The 15,816-nt window shown below is 40.7% G+C and overlaps 1 protein-coding gene across 3 annotated transcripts in view; it reads left to right on the top strand.

Annotated features, from left to right (window-relative positions):
• LOC120773959 (protein disconnected) overlaps positions 1 to 14,756 on the top strand; it is a 92,397-nt gene extending 77,641 nt beyond the window's left edge. Inside the window, exons 1-2 of one of the 3 annotated variants that reach the window (XM_040103192.1) lie at positions 6,865 to 7,661; positions 12,555 to 14,756. In XM_040103192.1, the coding sequence (XP_039959126.1) occupies positions 12,579 to 14,135 (1,557 nt within the window). In that variant the 5' untranslated portion in view covers positions 6,865 to 7,661; positions 12,555 to 12,578 and the 3' untranslated portion in view covers positions 14,136 to 14,756. Of the gene's footprint in view, positions 1 to 6,864; positions 7,662 to 7,966; positions 8,027 to 12,554 lie in introns of those variants that run through there. The other 2 variants (XM_040103194.1, XM_040103193.1) reach the window with 2 other exon arrangements.
• The last annotated feature ends 1,060 nt before the right edge of the window (positions 14,757 to 15,816 follow it).

The following is a 15,816-nucleotide window of genomic DNA, read 5'->3' as shown; positions in this document are numbered from 1 at the left end:
TCGTTGGCAGTAAAAAGAAAAAGTGGACTTGTGACTTCAGATACATACACATATAAAATATGTCTGTTGTGAGTATATGTATGTATGTATGTATGCGTATATGTATGTATATATGGAAGTGCTTATGAAAATAGAGGTATTACTCTTTCCGAAGCTCCCTTAAATTATTTGTTGTCACTACTTCTTGGGGTAGGTTATACTTTTAACTATTGAAATAATAACCTCGGGAACGCACATACATACATATGTACATATTTGGATATACGCGTGTACATAGTCATGCTCGCAAACGCCGCAAGGATATTAATGAGCCCTTATGTGCGGTTAACAACCCCTTCAGCTTTGATTTTAATGGCGCAAGGCCCTGGGGTGTGTTAAATACCAGCAAACTAGAAAACCCGTTATCAAATTTTACACATTTTCAATAATATTACATTTGTGGCTATATATTAAAGTTACACATACATATGTATGTATATTGTTCTAAAGTACGAAACTAGTTTCGTTGTACGCAGAATGTGAATACAGGAATATTAACTCCAAAGTCACCTCGTAAACGGAGAACCAGCTTAGCAATCAGTAGATCGTAAAAGGCAAATCGGGAGTGGAGACTCAATATTTAAATATGGATGATTTGCTTGGTTTTATATGTTTTGACGCAGTTCCGTAAATAATTGTATGTAAGAATGTGTGCAACTCTATAAAATGACCAGATATATCTATTATGTATAGAATGTGGGCTATCCGAAATCGGTGTGACGATTGCTTCTAATTGCCCACGAAAATAGCCGAGGAAAGATAGCGCCTGCAGTATATTTCGTGCAATTTTACAACAAAAACCGCAGGACAATGCAATCACAATGGACATCGGGACATCCCAAAGAATAAATCTCGATTTATTGTCATTTTTCTGGGGAATCGAAGTACGATGACAAGTAAGCGGCACTCGGTGGGCGGATGCGGCACTAAAGGACACGATCGACGAGCGCTCCCACCATATTAATTCTATCACATAATTAGATTCCAACGGAGTACTATTTTGGTTGTGTGAAGAGGAATGCTGAGGTGCACATGTGACGTTCGGTGTAATTGTTTTTGTAATTTCTGGTTTCTTATGCCACATTTGCAGGGCACGCAAGTGGTGACACACCTCTCATCTTCGAAATATTATTGTTGTGTCTTTGTTGTGAGTATTCGCGCTTCCCATTGTTGCACGCTTGATGTGAGCTGTGTTTTCAGATAAGTATGAACATCGCTATGCCTTTGTGTTGCTGCCGCCTAGAGTTTGCTGACGGCTGGTACCTGTCTGAGCTCTCTTTTGCCGAAGCCGTTTGTGTGGTCTGCCAAATCAGTGCGGCAGGTCCCAGTTTGTTGTTGTTGCAGAAAGTAGTGCACACATTATCACCGTTGCTTTTCTTAGACACAGTGGCTGCCTATTAGTAAAACATATTTTAATGTTCGAAATTGCCCAGCGCCGAATACAAAAGGCCGTCGTGAAGTGAAAGGGTTAAATACCAGATCGAAAATTGAAATTGTCGCCCGAACAGCGTAACCCTTTCACTGTGTCTTTAAAAACAAAAGGCCATAATTTGAGCGTGCTTCCATTGCTGTGTTTTGCTTATGTGTCTGAGTCTGGACCTGTTGGCTTGAAAAATAGCGCCTTATTTGGCCTGGAAACTCGGTGAAAGGGTTAAATTTAGTTGTAAGTTCGTTTGTGACATTATTTTTTTCTTTGACCCGCGACTGGCAGATGATTTGCTGTCATTAAGAAAATGTCTATTTAACCCTTTCGCTTAATTGCTATGGCTAAGCGACGACACTCTCTCGTTTCACCGGCGTAATGGTTTCCCATAAAATAAAATAAAGGCGAAAATGCTAAATGCCCCTAATATGGAGCAATAATGCTTTTAGCACAGGACGCGTCATTATTTGAGGTTGCTGTTTGCGGCGTTTGTTAGAGTTAGGAACCCATCTTACACTGAGGAAAATAATCGTAAATACAAAAATTAAAACATAAATATTTATATTTTGGCTTAAGTATGTGAATATTCTTTGATGTGTTAAAATTTTAAGGATTTATTTATAAATAAATAGTGACCAAAAAGGTACAAAAATAAATTTAGAGTTTTTCGCTCTTATATTTGACCCAAGATTTTTTAAAAAGTTAACATTTTACATTTTGAAACAAATTTTCGAACTTTCCTAAAAAAATGTGCGGATGTTTTGTCCGTCAAAGTTACATTTTTCACCCAATCGAAAAGATAGAGTGTCATTGCACATACAAATATACATACATATAGACACTAAGCAGAAACAAATCAAAGTTATCGTATGATTTCTCTTCGAGTTACAATCAAAGCCATTTTAATAAATCAAGTTTTGAGAAGATCGCCTTTTAAGTTAAACTGAATTAACCGAAAAACATTATTTTTAAATTTTAGTATGTTATTTCCAAACCATCAACCATCAAAAAAAGCAAAAATTAAAAATGTTTTTTTCGACACTTCACACTGCAGTTGCCCCTTAAAAGAACCAGTGCTAAGTCATAAGCCGGCGTGTATGTACATATGTATATGTGTTCGTTAGTTTAGTACCAAAATAAAAAATTGTACTTTAGATAGGAAAATGTAGTGGTTTTTATTAAATATTTCCATAATATTCAGCTAGTTGAACTGTTTGTCTTCATTTATCACTCCTAAGCTTTACTCACACCACAAAAACCAATTCGTTTGGTAATGCTCAACACCTTTCCCCACAAAAAGTTCGTTTCGAAGAAAGTATAAGTGTTGATATGGGCCATTTACCATTTACCATTTACCATTTTAGTTTACAGTTACCTTTATGGGTTTGAACTAGCTTGGATGTTGTATGCACGGGGCTAGTCGGTGTAAAACTTCATACATTTATATTTAATCGACGCATTATCTCTGCAGTTGGTAATTGACGCATATCTGTCTAGGTGTTTCGAATTGCGTGAATGCATTCAGCAGCAGCAGCAGCGCACAAAAGGCGCTGATATACCTTTTATCTATTATCTTCCTTGACTTTTATTTCTTATTAATGAACTTTTAATATCAACTCTCTGGGCAGTTACAAAGCTGGCTTGGTTTGGCTTGAGAAAAAGGAATCAAAGTGAAACAATTTATTGACACCAAATCGAATATGTAAGAAAGCGGCAATCCGCAGGCCATTTTTTGGCATTTGAACCTAAAGAAATGATTAATAGTTTATCCAATGAAATGGGGAAACATCTAAAATTTAAAAATGCCTCAAAAATGAGCATGAAGTGAAGTGCGTACGGGAGAAAAATCACACGCCAAAAATGCACAATTTAAAGCAAAGTCGGTTAGTACGTGAGTTGAAATGTAAGAGCGCGCGGCGAAGGGGTTGCGAAAGTGGGTGAGTTGTTGCAGGTAAAGATAATATTTGATTAATGATAAAAAGTGGAACAAAGCGAAGGAGAATACCTTCAAATAAAATTGAAAATATTGAGCAGCGAATGGACATTGATGGACATCGCACAAACACACATTCATATAGACACATATAAGCAGGTTTGTAAACGTATTTACAAGGTATATGTATGTAGAGCGATTCTTTACGAATTTTCAAAACCTACAAGTTGGACTATAATTCGTCACAGTGGGCACTTGATGTGGAAGCGAATATGCATGCATTGATTTAACTGAAGTTTAGGACGAATTTACGTACATATGTATGTACATACATAAGTATTCGTGTATATGTGTGAACTTTGATTTCGATTTTTTTCTTTTTATGAACTGTTCGATATTGCCAAGCTCTTCAATTAAACATAGGTATGATGCCATAAGCAGAGAGGAACGATTCTGACAAAACACTATATCATACACCGCTGCCCCTTTTTCAATTTTGGGCCAAGAGGATGAAGAGGTTTGAATGTGAAATTGCTCCAATGGTGTTAAGCTGGAAACACCGTCGGTTTGAAATTAAACTGAATTGGTCTGTAGAATTTAAATTCGTCAAGAATTGAGCAATCACAGAATATTCACTCCTTATATACATACAAATCACATGCCTCATTTAATATAATGTTGTCAAGTTGGCCACAATTAGTGTGAAATGCTAAGGGCTATGCACTTTTTAAATCTTTAAGGGAGAAAATATTGCTTTTACATAAGTACTGTATGTAAATATGTAGTCGTTGAGACCCAATGGATGCATAAATCTCAGTTGAGGGCGGATAAATTTTTTAAAAATTTACTCAGCGTCATTTTGAAGACATGTGTGTTATTCATGATTAAGAAGAAGGTTCTAAACATTTAGGTAACTTAAATTCAAACCTTTAAAGCCGTTTGTGTATCTCTCTGCCTTATAGATTACGGCATATTTACACGGTAAAACATCTTCGTAACTGTATTTGCCGAAAGTTTGCTCCTTTCCATCCTATTTAAAGCTTACTATTTGACTTAAATGCATATGTATGGTATATGCTTTATATACCAGCATACATACATACATATGTACATATGTATACGTACAAAGATTTAAACTGAAATAAAAAACTGAATATATAACCAGTGCCATTGTAAACGGACGAAGAACCTCCCTCCTGCTTTAGGTTCTGAATAACTTCCTTGCAGTCACATTCAACATTGCCTGATCTCTCTACCCAGCATCGCACGGTCACGAATAGCAATAATGCCTTTGTCACCAGATCTGCGATGTCATTGGTGCATTGGTACTCGCCCCCATATTAAAATGTCGTCTGAAATCAAAGCTAAACCCAAGACTCACTTGTGACAGAGGGAGAAGCAGCGCATGGACGCCATTAGAAAATGCCTTCGAGTGAAAGAGATATTCAAACCAAGGAGACACAACAAATGACAAAATTTAAACGAGAGGAAAAAATCACCACCAACAATAACAAAAACCTTATATATTTACGAAGCTCAAGTAAAGAGCAATAACAACAATATCAACGCCATCGACCAGCGCAAAGACTGAGGCAGAGGCGAAGCCAAAGCAAAGGTAGCGCTACCATATAGCAGCAGTGTGCTAACCAGCACTAACACTCTCGGAGGAAGACAAAAAACGAGGTGAGCCAAACAAAACCAAACAGTAAACGACAATATGGTCGCTGCTGCAGCGACGCTTACAACGGCGTCGACAGCGACAGTGAACAGAACAGCGGAACCTCATGCAGCAGCTGACGACGACGCTGCGAAAAGTGAATGTGGATCGGTGTTTCACTCGTACGAATGTAAAACTGCAAAAGTCAACTCGTTTCACCTCTGTCTCACACAGAGGCGCAAAGGGGCGAAACTCTCTACTAAATAAAACGTAGCAGTGTTTGTGCGCTCTCCCTTGATATCAATAGCCACAGTGCTTCGTTCGTGTTGAGTTGAGAGAAGCAAGAAGCGTGTATTGCCTCTTTGCCTGAATAGCTGGGAGTAAACGGTTATGGTAAAAAGCAACAACACCAGCGATATAATGCGACGGTCACCAGCGTCGCATGTCAACTGAATATGGTCCAGCGCGGAAACATGCGACACTGTGCGAATGAAATGGCCTGCTTTAAGTGCCTGCCTTGAAAACGTATGTGAGAGGTTGAAAAAGATAGCGATTGCGTATATGGACAATGTGGGTGCTGTCGGTGGGCAGGTTGGTAAATGCCTGCTTTGATTAGACGGATAAGCGGGTGCGTTGCTGCAAATTGTGTCGTCCCACAAAGTTATATGCCGAACATAGGACAATAATACAATGCACACACGCATTCGTCTACATTTTTGTGTATTTACTTATGCCAGTACATAAGGCCAGTAAGAAAAAGGCATGCGTCGAACAGTGAGCGGGCACATTCCAGTGGACATATTTTCTTAATGTATTACCGTTTGCCCAAATGTCCGCATATGTGTGTTCCGCGGTCATGCAACAAACGATGCATAGACGTTTGTATATACAAACATATTTGTATATACAAACATATGTATGTACATATGTACATAGTCCCGACTTCTTAATTTGCTTAAGTTGGGAGAGGAAAGCTGGAATGCACCGCAGCTGCCGAATATATTTAAGAGACAATTCAAGCTAATCGTTGACTATCTTACTTTGAAACAACATAAATTATTAAATGGCCTCTAACGGTAATACTTAGCGTAAGAGTAAGTTAATCCATATCGAAACTACTTTATCGACTCGCCATATACGAGAGGTGTGTTTGTGTGTGAAAAGGCACACAAGTGTATGTGTTTGTGTACTCAAATATAGGCACATAAGTACACATCTCCCTACATACTTAGATAAAAGTCAAAATAATACAACACGAAGCCGCTCTTATTTCAGGCGCTCAGTGCTTCTGGCTGGAGGAGTGAGTGAATGCGCTATGAACTTGGTTCTGGTTGAAGTGAAATAGTGGCATTGCATTATGTGCTCTTTAAAACAGTCCGTTCGTGGTCTTCCACTCCACCAGGCGGCTTCGCCTTCATTATGGTTTCAACAATGGAATGGAAAAAGGCAATACGCAACGCATATGCAACAACAACAAAAGCCAATGTGTCCGCCTGAGTGTCACTGAGCACGCAACCAACCACACTCACACTCATTCACACAGACGCGGCCGTGTGAATGCGATGTGTTTGCACAAAAACAATTCTACAGATGTATGCAAGTAAATACGTTTTTGTCTCTTGTGTCATTCGGCTGATAGCCAAGTTGCTCACAATAGAATGCCGTGTATGCTCTTTGCCGTTGCCTCTGCCATTACCTCTGCTAGGTGGTACGCCAGGTCGCTTTGGATGACTGTCACAGCAGAAACAAACTCACTCTCAGTAGGTCTCGAATTGTCGTGTGTTGCGTGTATGTGCAGCTGCAGCGAATCGAGTGACGCAGCTGTCCTTATCGTCATTGCCCACGAACACATTCGGTTGAGAGCGTCGCAGCACAGTGTCCCCAAGCAGAGTCGCCATAGCAGAGCACGTCGACAGAGCAAACAAAAGTCAACCAAGAACATTATAGTGTCTATCCAGAAGGTATAGGGGCTGAGTGTGAGCGCATTGCTGTGGTAGTTGCCTGCAGCAGCGCGTTGTGCGAATGGTGTTTGCGCTGGTGTTCGTGTCACTGTGACCGACGACAGCGGCGGTGGTGTGTGAGCGGGTACGAGGTCGCGTTGAGAAGCGGCGACAGCACAAGTAGCACAAGTTGGTTGAATTCTCACAGCGACATAATGTGCCACAGTCTGTCAGTGTCACCCACGACTTTGTAGGAAGTGGACATATGTGCAGGAGTGAAGTAAACGAAGAAGCACGACGGGTACTAGTTGTCTAAGAACTAAATATCATGCACACATATTTGACGAACTGAAAATAAGAAACAGAAGGAATAAATGGTGTGTGTTTAACTGATAAAGTACTGTCGGTGCTATTAATAAAAAAGTGATGCCTGCTAGTGCAAGTAAATAAGTATGATTTGTGACGAAACAAGTGCAGGGCAGTAATTTAACTGTTTTTAAAACCTATAAAGTGAAAAACCGTTTTTAACACAAAATTGTTCCCAAACCAAAACTTTTTCGAAGGTTTCGCGAATAATATTGGAGCACAGCTGACATATTTCAAAAATTTTATATAAAACTGGAGGAATAATTACGAAAGGAAGAACGAGATTTTGGAATTTTTCTAAAGGTAAGCAATGTTCTGAAGCCTTAATTTAATATCCAAACATATTTTGTGCAGAAATTGTTAAGATTACTTGCCCATATGCATATGCTGTGCCGTCGGAATTTTTGATATTTACCGTTAAGTGTAATTTAAAGCAATCGTCAGGTTTGAAAGGTTGACTGGCTAAGGTTTCACCTAAAAAGTGAATAAATGCGCAATTTACATCTTGATAAATCTCTAAAATTACTATTTGTTATGGAAAGTTAGAAAAAAAGTAGCCTATAAAGAATTTCGAAGACTATCTCTCAACAGCTATGGGTGAATTGAGTTAAACTGATTTGGGAAGGCTATTTATGGATGCATTTAATAACAAGTTGATGAGTCAGAATGTAAGTGAATTCAATGTCATAACTTTAAGCAGCTACGAAGATTCCACAGCAAAAAAGGCCAGAAAATTATTCAAAGCTCTAACTGGTCCCTGATCCCATTCATTACTAAAAAGCGCAGTTTTCATTGCTAAGCTTCGTTTTTATTTATAATTTTTAGTAAGTAATTATATGACGAAGTGTGCAGACGGACATTTTATCATGTAGTTTATCGTTTTTATTATTAATTCAACTTAACTGTGAGAAAACCTGCCATCAAATGGCTTTATTAAAATCGCCAAAGAGCGAGGTCAAAAGAGTAGTGGAAAGAAAACAAAAACGCGTACCAAAAATATGTGTAACAACAGCAATAAATCTGAAATATGTTGGAAATTAAGCAAGCATAACGAGAGTAACACATACACACAAAACAATAACAGTAAAAGACACTGGAGTTGTTGACGGCCAATTGGCCAAGCAACCAAGCGCCCAAAGAGTAGATGCGATCCCTCGCTCAGATGACAGACGACATCTTGTGGCAAGCTGACTGTTTTAATTGAAAAGGCCGTCGAGCAGCCAATCGAGTGGCCCTAGAAACGCGAGGTCGCCGCAAGTCAATTGGCAGAACTGAGGGCAATGAAGGCAATCTCTGTCGATGCCAATTAACTGTCCTAATAGCATTCATAGATGCATGCATACATGTAAATTCAGATATCAATTAAGAAAAATGCGAGAAAAGTCATTCAAAGAGGAGCATTTCATTAAGGTGTGTCAGCAGCAGCCGATTTTCCTAAACATAAATTTTCTGTCTGTGTCCGTACAAAATGTTGACAATAAAAAGTAATTAAAAATTGGTCGCGAAGCGAGGGACAGCTCCACAAATCAACAGCAACACTGCGGCCGCGGTCACCGGTTGCAACTTTGAATTAAAACTAACAAACTCACCAGAGCATCTCCCGACCCCTCGCATGTATCAGATTTGCGGCTGCCATTAAAAATGTTTTGTGATTTTTGTCCACTAAAGTGTTCGATCACATTTGCCGCACACCACCTCCCCGTGGTGCCCTCAGCACTATAACAGCGTTTTACAACTACTGGTCTTCCATTTTTACGACATCAAAAGGCGGGCAACACAGCAGTCGTGTCCGCTGAATACAACAATGTTCGCTTGTACATACATACATATGTACGTGCAAAACATTGCGAATAGCTCAAACCCAAGAAGATCTCACTTCGTCCTCCCTGTTACTCGATTTGTCGTGGCACCAAGTTGCTGATCGAAAATCAAATCGCCAAAGTCTTTCGCGTTCGTCTCTCCTGCTCCATGCTGTTGATGTTGGCTTCATCATTGCTATTTCTCCAAACTCCCTTGTAAATATTCACACCGAAATAGTTGTGCTAGTAATAATTGCTTGTGCTGTCCTCTTGTTGGAACTGTTGTGATCTTATCAAGCGCGACGCTTTCTTCCTAACTCTTATGAGTACATGCGTCTCTGAATTTATCTTTCTAATGGGGTCGTAAAATCTGCAAACACTTGCAGACTCGTTTTGGCTTCATGTAAATCGGCATTGAACCTGTCATTGAAAGCGCTAACAAGAGTTATCCAGCTTGGGTCCGCGACAATCCAGTATAAAAGCTGGTCCTCAGCTTCATGTCAGTAGATTCTTTTTTGAACCGTTGAAGGTAAAAAAGAACTATACTTTCTACATTATACATTAAATTAACTAATTTGCTTCAGTTCTTGTGATTTGTTGTAATTTTGAAGAGCCTTACGCCTTGCCTTATCCACGTTGTATAGATACATTTACAGAAATGTATTAGCGCGCACAATGGGTAGACTTAAATTATACTCGCATAGACACCACTAAGGCATTATGACTTTATAATTACCAACGTGTGATCCGATCGGTGTTGCTCTAAATGGCTTGATGTATTTTGTTAATGTCTTTTATGCGTTTATTTTTTCATGTCAACCATTTGGCATCTGAAGATTTTGTCAAAGAGTCTTAAAACGCTTAGCGGTGCGGCAGCGTAGCGGTAAGAAAGCTCATTAGGATTTTATAGCGACCACAAGCTGGCTACCTAGAAAGCAGCATAAAGCCAGGCGGCACAATAAACAAGCTCAGCGGCTGAAAACAGGCTAAGACGAGATAAAGCACAACACAGATGTTTGAACACACAAGCTAACATTGAGAAAAATCCAATCTAAATGTTAATGATCATCGCATACAATCACTGTCGATAATAAATCAACATCAAGCCGGCCTCACAGCCGAAACCCTGCCAGTCGCGGCTAAGTCGAAGTGAGAAGCCAAAGAAAAAAATCGGGCCGCCATTCAGCTACCAGTGATAAAAGTGTCATCTTCGTTTGGCGAAGACTTTTCTGGCGTTGTGCTTATTGTGAGACGGTGCGACGCGTTTCGGGCCGTAGTGACACGGTCTGCGGTTGCCACTTTTCTCGGACATTTACACCTCTGTCGCATTTTTATTATTGTCTTTCGTTATTCGGCGACAAACATTTTGTCTTTGTATGCAAGGCTTAACATAAAAAGAGAGACTTTGGAATTTTATGCCTCGACTTGTTTGTTGTAATTGCATAAATCACCAAACTACAGTAGTATTTATGTCATGTTCAGTCATTGTAACTCATGCGTGGTATATACATACATACATACATATATGTATATACTTGTACATGTGAGCTGGCAACGCATGCCGCTGACATGAGCTGAGCTTGTAGCAGAGTGTGACAGGTACAGACAGGTCAAGATATGGTAAAAAGACAAATTTAAACACGAAGGTGACAAAGTGACGCAAACCGAAAATATGGATTACACTGTCGGCCCTTCTTCTGATTTGACCTCGCTGGCTTTCAACATCTCGACACTCGCCACCACAGAAAAACCCGTAATTCCATTTTTATATTGAACGCTGCTGATTGTCGTAAATGGAATTTGCTGCACCCGCGTACGTCGTAATTATTTACGATCAATTAAAAGCCTCCATTTCTCGCACAATTTTCACACATACCTTCCTTGATCGCATGGACATTTCAGCTCGTAACACAGGCTTCATGTGTGTATCCGCGCTTGTGTTTGTCGGTTGGCATCTTTCGTCATTGCTCATGGTCGTTTGGTGATCGGCGGGCACATCGGGCACGGCGAATAACTCAAAATGCGACGAATAATGGCAGCCACTGTTGTGTGGTGTCGTAAAAGCATATTTTATGCGCCTGCTGACAGGTAAGAAAGAGTTCCTGCGAGAGTGGGGAAAGAGGGAACTCCGATTCGCGACCGATTCCCGACGCTGCTGGGAAACTCACACACTGGATTCAAGTCAATCGCCACCGTTGGCGCAGCGCGTCCGTTCCCAACGCCAACAACGCTCTCATCATACACTCTGTGCAAGGCTCTTTCAAATTGTGGACTTGATTGTCTTTCTGTCGCACCACTGATATTTAGACGAGGCTCGCGTTTGGCACTTTTTATTTTTCGCATCCGCTGTTATCCAGTTGTGGAGTTTGGCATTGAACATCACTTGAATTTATGATTTGAGTTATTGTTCAGCACCGTTGCCTTGGATTAAACGTAGTGCGTCAAGTGCGAATGTGTGTGTGCAACTTGGTTGTCCAGGCGTTTGGTCGCTCACACTCTCTTCTCCGCTCTTCCGCTCAATCTCACTCTCACACAGAAGGAATGTATTTCTTTGCGTTTTATGATTTCACGATAATCCTTATGCATTCGCCATCCGTTCCGCTTGCTGTGAATTGCTGTTGGGGACATTTATGGTGCAACTTCTACGTTCTTGATTGACCGATGTCTCTGGGCTACGATCGTCACTTGTGTTGTTCGTGTGATTCGTTTTTTAAAATGAAAAGGGATCGAGAGTATTTATCCAGCTAAAATCAAAAATATATTCACAATAGCTTGGCTGTGGAATTGACATCGGTGCTCATCTTGAAAGTATTAAAGTCTCAAATCTGGCGAACCAGCAGACTCAAGTGCGACGTCACTTATCCATTTGACATCGAGGAAATGATGTAATCTCCTTTTAGAGCTGCTCCACTTCAGTTCAATGTATGTGTGACACTGTGCGTGGATTAGTGTGTGCATGCGCTTTGTTGGGCTTGGTTTCTATTGAAATTATCGCGGAGCATTTTTAACTGCGCTGGAGATGTCATCTTTCTAATTATGCGCAGATCATCGCAAACAAATGCAGCCATTCATTTTATTAAATATGCGTGTGTGGTTGTTGTTATTGTTGTGAAATTCTAAGTATGTGCACACACACCATGCCAGTCATATGCAGCCACTTCGGACTGTCAATCAAGATTATTCTTGGCGGCAGTGAGACACAACCGAATCGTGAAGAAGCAGATCACTCATGAAGCGGAAATTCGATTCTCACTCCAATTTGTTGTGATTTTCAATTACGTTCTCAAAATTAATTATTTGTATGTACATACATATTTTTTTTTTAAACTATATCCATTTTAGCACAATAAATTAAGAGAATCTTTCTAATTTAGAACTTTATTTTATCTAATTTTAGGTGTAAATACAACGAACCTCAGCAATGGAACACCTCATATCCACCTTCATGCCTCCCGCTTATCTGCTGGGCCACTCGACCACAGCAGCGCCAGGACCAATTCCCGTTGGGAACATGGCTGCCTCACCCGCCACCTCGCCAATCGGCGGTTCAATGGGCAAGCCGAAGCGGTGGGGCTCTCCGCCCGTCAACCTCGCAGCCCAGTTTATCAATCCTGTGACGGGCAAGAAGCGTGTGCAATGCTCCCTTTGTCTAAAGACCTTCTGCGACAAGGGTGCCTTGAAAATACACTTCTCCGCTGTGCACTTGCGTGAGATGCACAAGTGCACTGTAGAGGGTTGCAACATGGTGTTCAGCTCACGTCGTTCTCGTAATCGCCACAGCGCCAATCCCAACCCGAAGCTGCATTCGCCCCACATCCGCCGCAAGATCTCACCACACGATGGCCGGACAGCGCAACAATTTCCCGTATTTTCGTTGTCACCTGCCGGTCTGTTACCTTCGGCCGCATTTCCGGGTCTCATGCCACATTCAGCTGCTGCGGCTGCTGGTTATGGCGCACATCAGCCCGTTATGTTTGGTGATTTTCCATCGTCCGCCAATGCTGCTGGCTTTCACCATATGTTAGCCAACCAGGAGCAATTAGAAATGAGGGCAGGGTTCCGACTCAGTTCTACTGGCACAGGTTCAGCTTCAGCGTCTGATGCGGATGGTGAGGATGATAGCTATATACTAGATGTGCACACCACTGCCTCCAACATTAGTCACGGCGACAGTAATAGCGATGTGGACGACTACTGCAGGGAAATTGATGCCGACGACGATGATGAAAACGCTGATGTCGATGCGGAAGAAGCACGCGACGTCGACGAAGAACTGATATCAGTATCTATCGATGAGGACGCGGCGATTAATTTCGATCCAACGGAAGACTCCAATGAACCGCTAGACTTCAGTCTTCACAAACGACGCGGCGTGTCGGTAGAAGAGCGTTTATCCAGTCCTGTTACCATTACAATGTCTGCCAACTACAGCGATTGCGGTAGTCCTCAACATACAGCAGTATCAAAGTCCAACGGTTTCTCGGTAGATTCTTTGTTGGGCAAACGCAAACGCAATCACACAGAGGTGACCGAGGAGCGTCTGTCTCCAGTCGTTGTAAAAATGGAAGCGGAAGAAGAAACTACCAGAGATTATACATACGGGATTGATCTCACTCCTCAACAGGCGCAACAACCGGCAGCCAATAGGGATTCAACAGAAAATTGTCTGACGACCTCCCACCATCCCTCCTCAATCTTGTCGGCCGAGGCGCAGCAATTGCGTCTCTTGCAGTCGCAAATGTTCGCCGCTGCCGCCGCCGCCGCCGCAGCTCAGTCTTCCGAAGCGCCCTACGCACCAACTGCGCTGCCCGCCCTCGAAGTAGGCCCGGACTCAGCCTCTCCAGCAGCACCCGCGCCACCCGTATGGAACCTTCTCTCCGAAGTATATCGGTCCATGTTCATAAACGGCGGCATTAAGCAGCAAACAACGACTCAGCCTCAATACACTGAAATTCCAACGAGCGCGATTTCGGTGTAAAGCCAAGTCACCTCAGTTGTTAGCATTCAACCGTCCTTCCTAGTAGTCATCAGAAACACCGTGACCTTGTTATGTACTATTGTATTTAATTTTAGTTGTGTAAGTTCGTCCTGTTGCTGTTGGAGTCTATCGTTACCCAGTTGTGGGTCGCAAAGATGCTCGGATTCATTGTAAATATTTATTCTGTAGCTGTTAGTTGTGTAATTTGTAAATTTATTTCATTATACCTGCAAAAGTATTCATATTTTTAATTCTAATTTAAAGCTCCTCATTTAAAAACACTTGGAAAAGTCGTAATCAAATGTCGAGGGGCCCCTCATTTGTCGTAGCTTTTTAGTAAATTTGTGCTTTGCTTAACCTCACTTTTATTGCGTTAAGTTAATTTTTAATATGTTCTAAATTAACACGTTTGTCTTAAAACATTTAAGGGGAAACCCAAGCTAACTGTAATTGATGTACAACGAGTTGTAGAGGAGTAAGTCTTAGATTTTAAACTGTAATTTAAGAGTTTTCAACATATCATGACGTTGGTAATGTTTAGCCAAAGTCAGTAAGTAAATTTAGCGAATTGAGTATGAAAGTATTAAATAAAAGGAAAATTTTTATGAAAACGATCAAAACAAAAAACAATGTTTCAATTAATATTCAGGTGAATATGATGACTTGCGAGGTTCTTGAACTTAACAAAACACGCTTTTTTACTTCGTAAAGATCACCCCTCAGCAGACGGTGTGAAAATAATACTAATTCTGCTAAGAAAATCATTTGAATATCAAAGCCAATATTAATTTTTCTATATTCCTTTCATCAAGGGATTATTTTTGCGTATTTGGATTATATCGTAAAAAAGTTTTCCATGTACATATATCGGAGCCCGTTGAGTGTCTTTTCTTTCTGTCCCTTGAGAGCTTCGAATTATTGTGTTACATAATAGTACTGATTTTTCACTATTGTCTTTATACGCTTTGATGGGACTTTCGCAGGAAGAACCTCTAATACAAATATTTTGATCCCATAATGTCCGAAAGTTTCCAATACGCCCCTGTATACCTAATATATAGAATTCGCTCTTTATTTCCTTTCATAATTTTCTGGGTGATAAAAGCGAATACAAAGAAAGCTAAAAGGGTGTACTTGATGATCACGACATTTTGACTTTCATTTTATATACATATGTACATAGGTTCTTCAAACGGTCCTGTCACTCTTATACAATGCTTGGCAACGGTTTAATTTTAGTTTATGTTTTTATGCTAGCGAAAAGTTAAAATTGAGAACAATAAATCTATGCTTTACGTCTTACGTCCCGGATTTGAGAGATCGCCATTAGGCACTTATGTGCTCACAACTCATCCACATCAGTCGCGACTTACGTGTTTGAATATCCCATCAATCGGTGATGGCCGATTTTATTACAACTTAATATTTCCCGATGTGTCAGGCATCAAAGCCAAACGATTTCACTCACAAAATTCATTGGCACAAATATGGCGAGGGAAGCGAAGCGATCAATCTGTCGTAAATAATGCAAACATTTCATGGATTTCACAACCAAACACTCATAAATAATTAATTTATTATTTCTAATAATATTCTACCAAATGTATGTATGTAAACAAAAGCGGTGGCCCTCCACTTCCAGGCGGCACAGCTTCAATCCCCACTACACGGTTCAGATGTA

This window comes from Bactrocera tryoni, chromosome 4, assembly GCF_016617805.1.
Source record: "Bactrocera tryoni isolate S06 chromosome 4, CSIRO_BtryS06_freeze2, whole genome shotgun sequence".
Taxonomy (NCBI): domain Eukaryota; kingdom Metazoa; phylum Arthropoda; class Insecta; order Diptera; family Tephritidae; genus Bactrocera; species Bactrocera tryoni.
The sequence above is the reverse complement of the archived record's forward strand: the minus strand, read 5'-3'. Positions and strand labels throughout refer to the sequence as shown.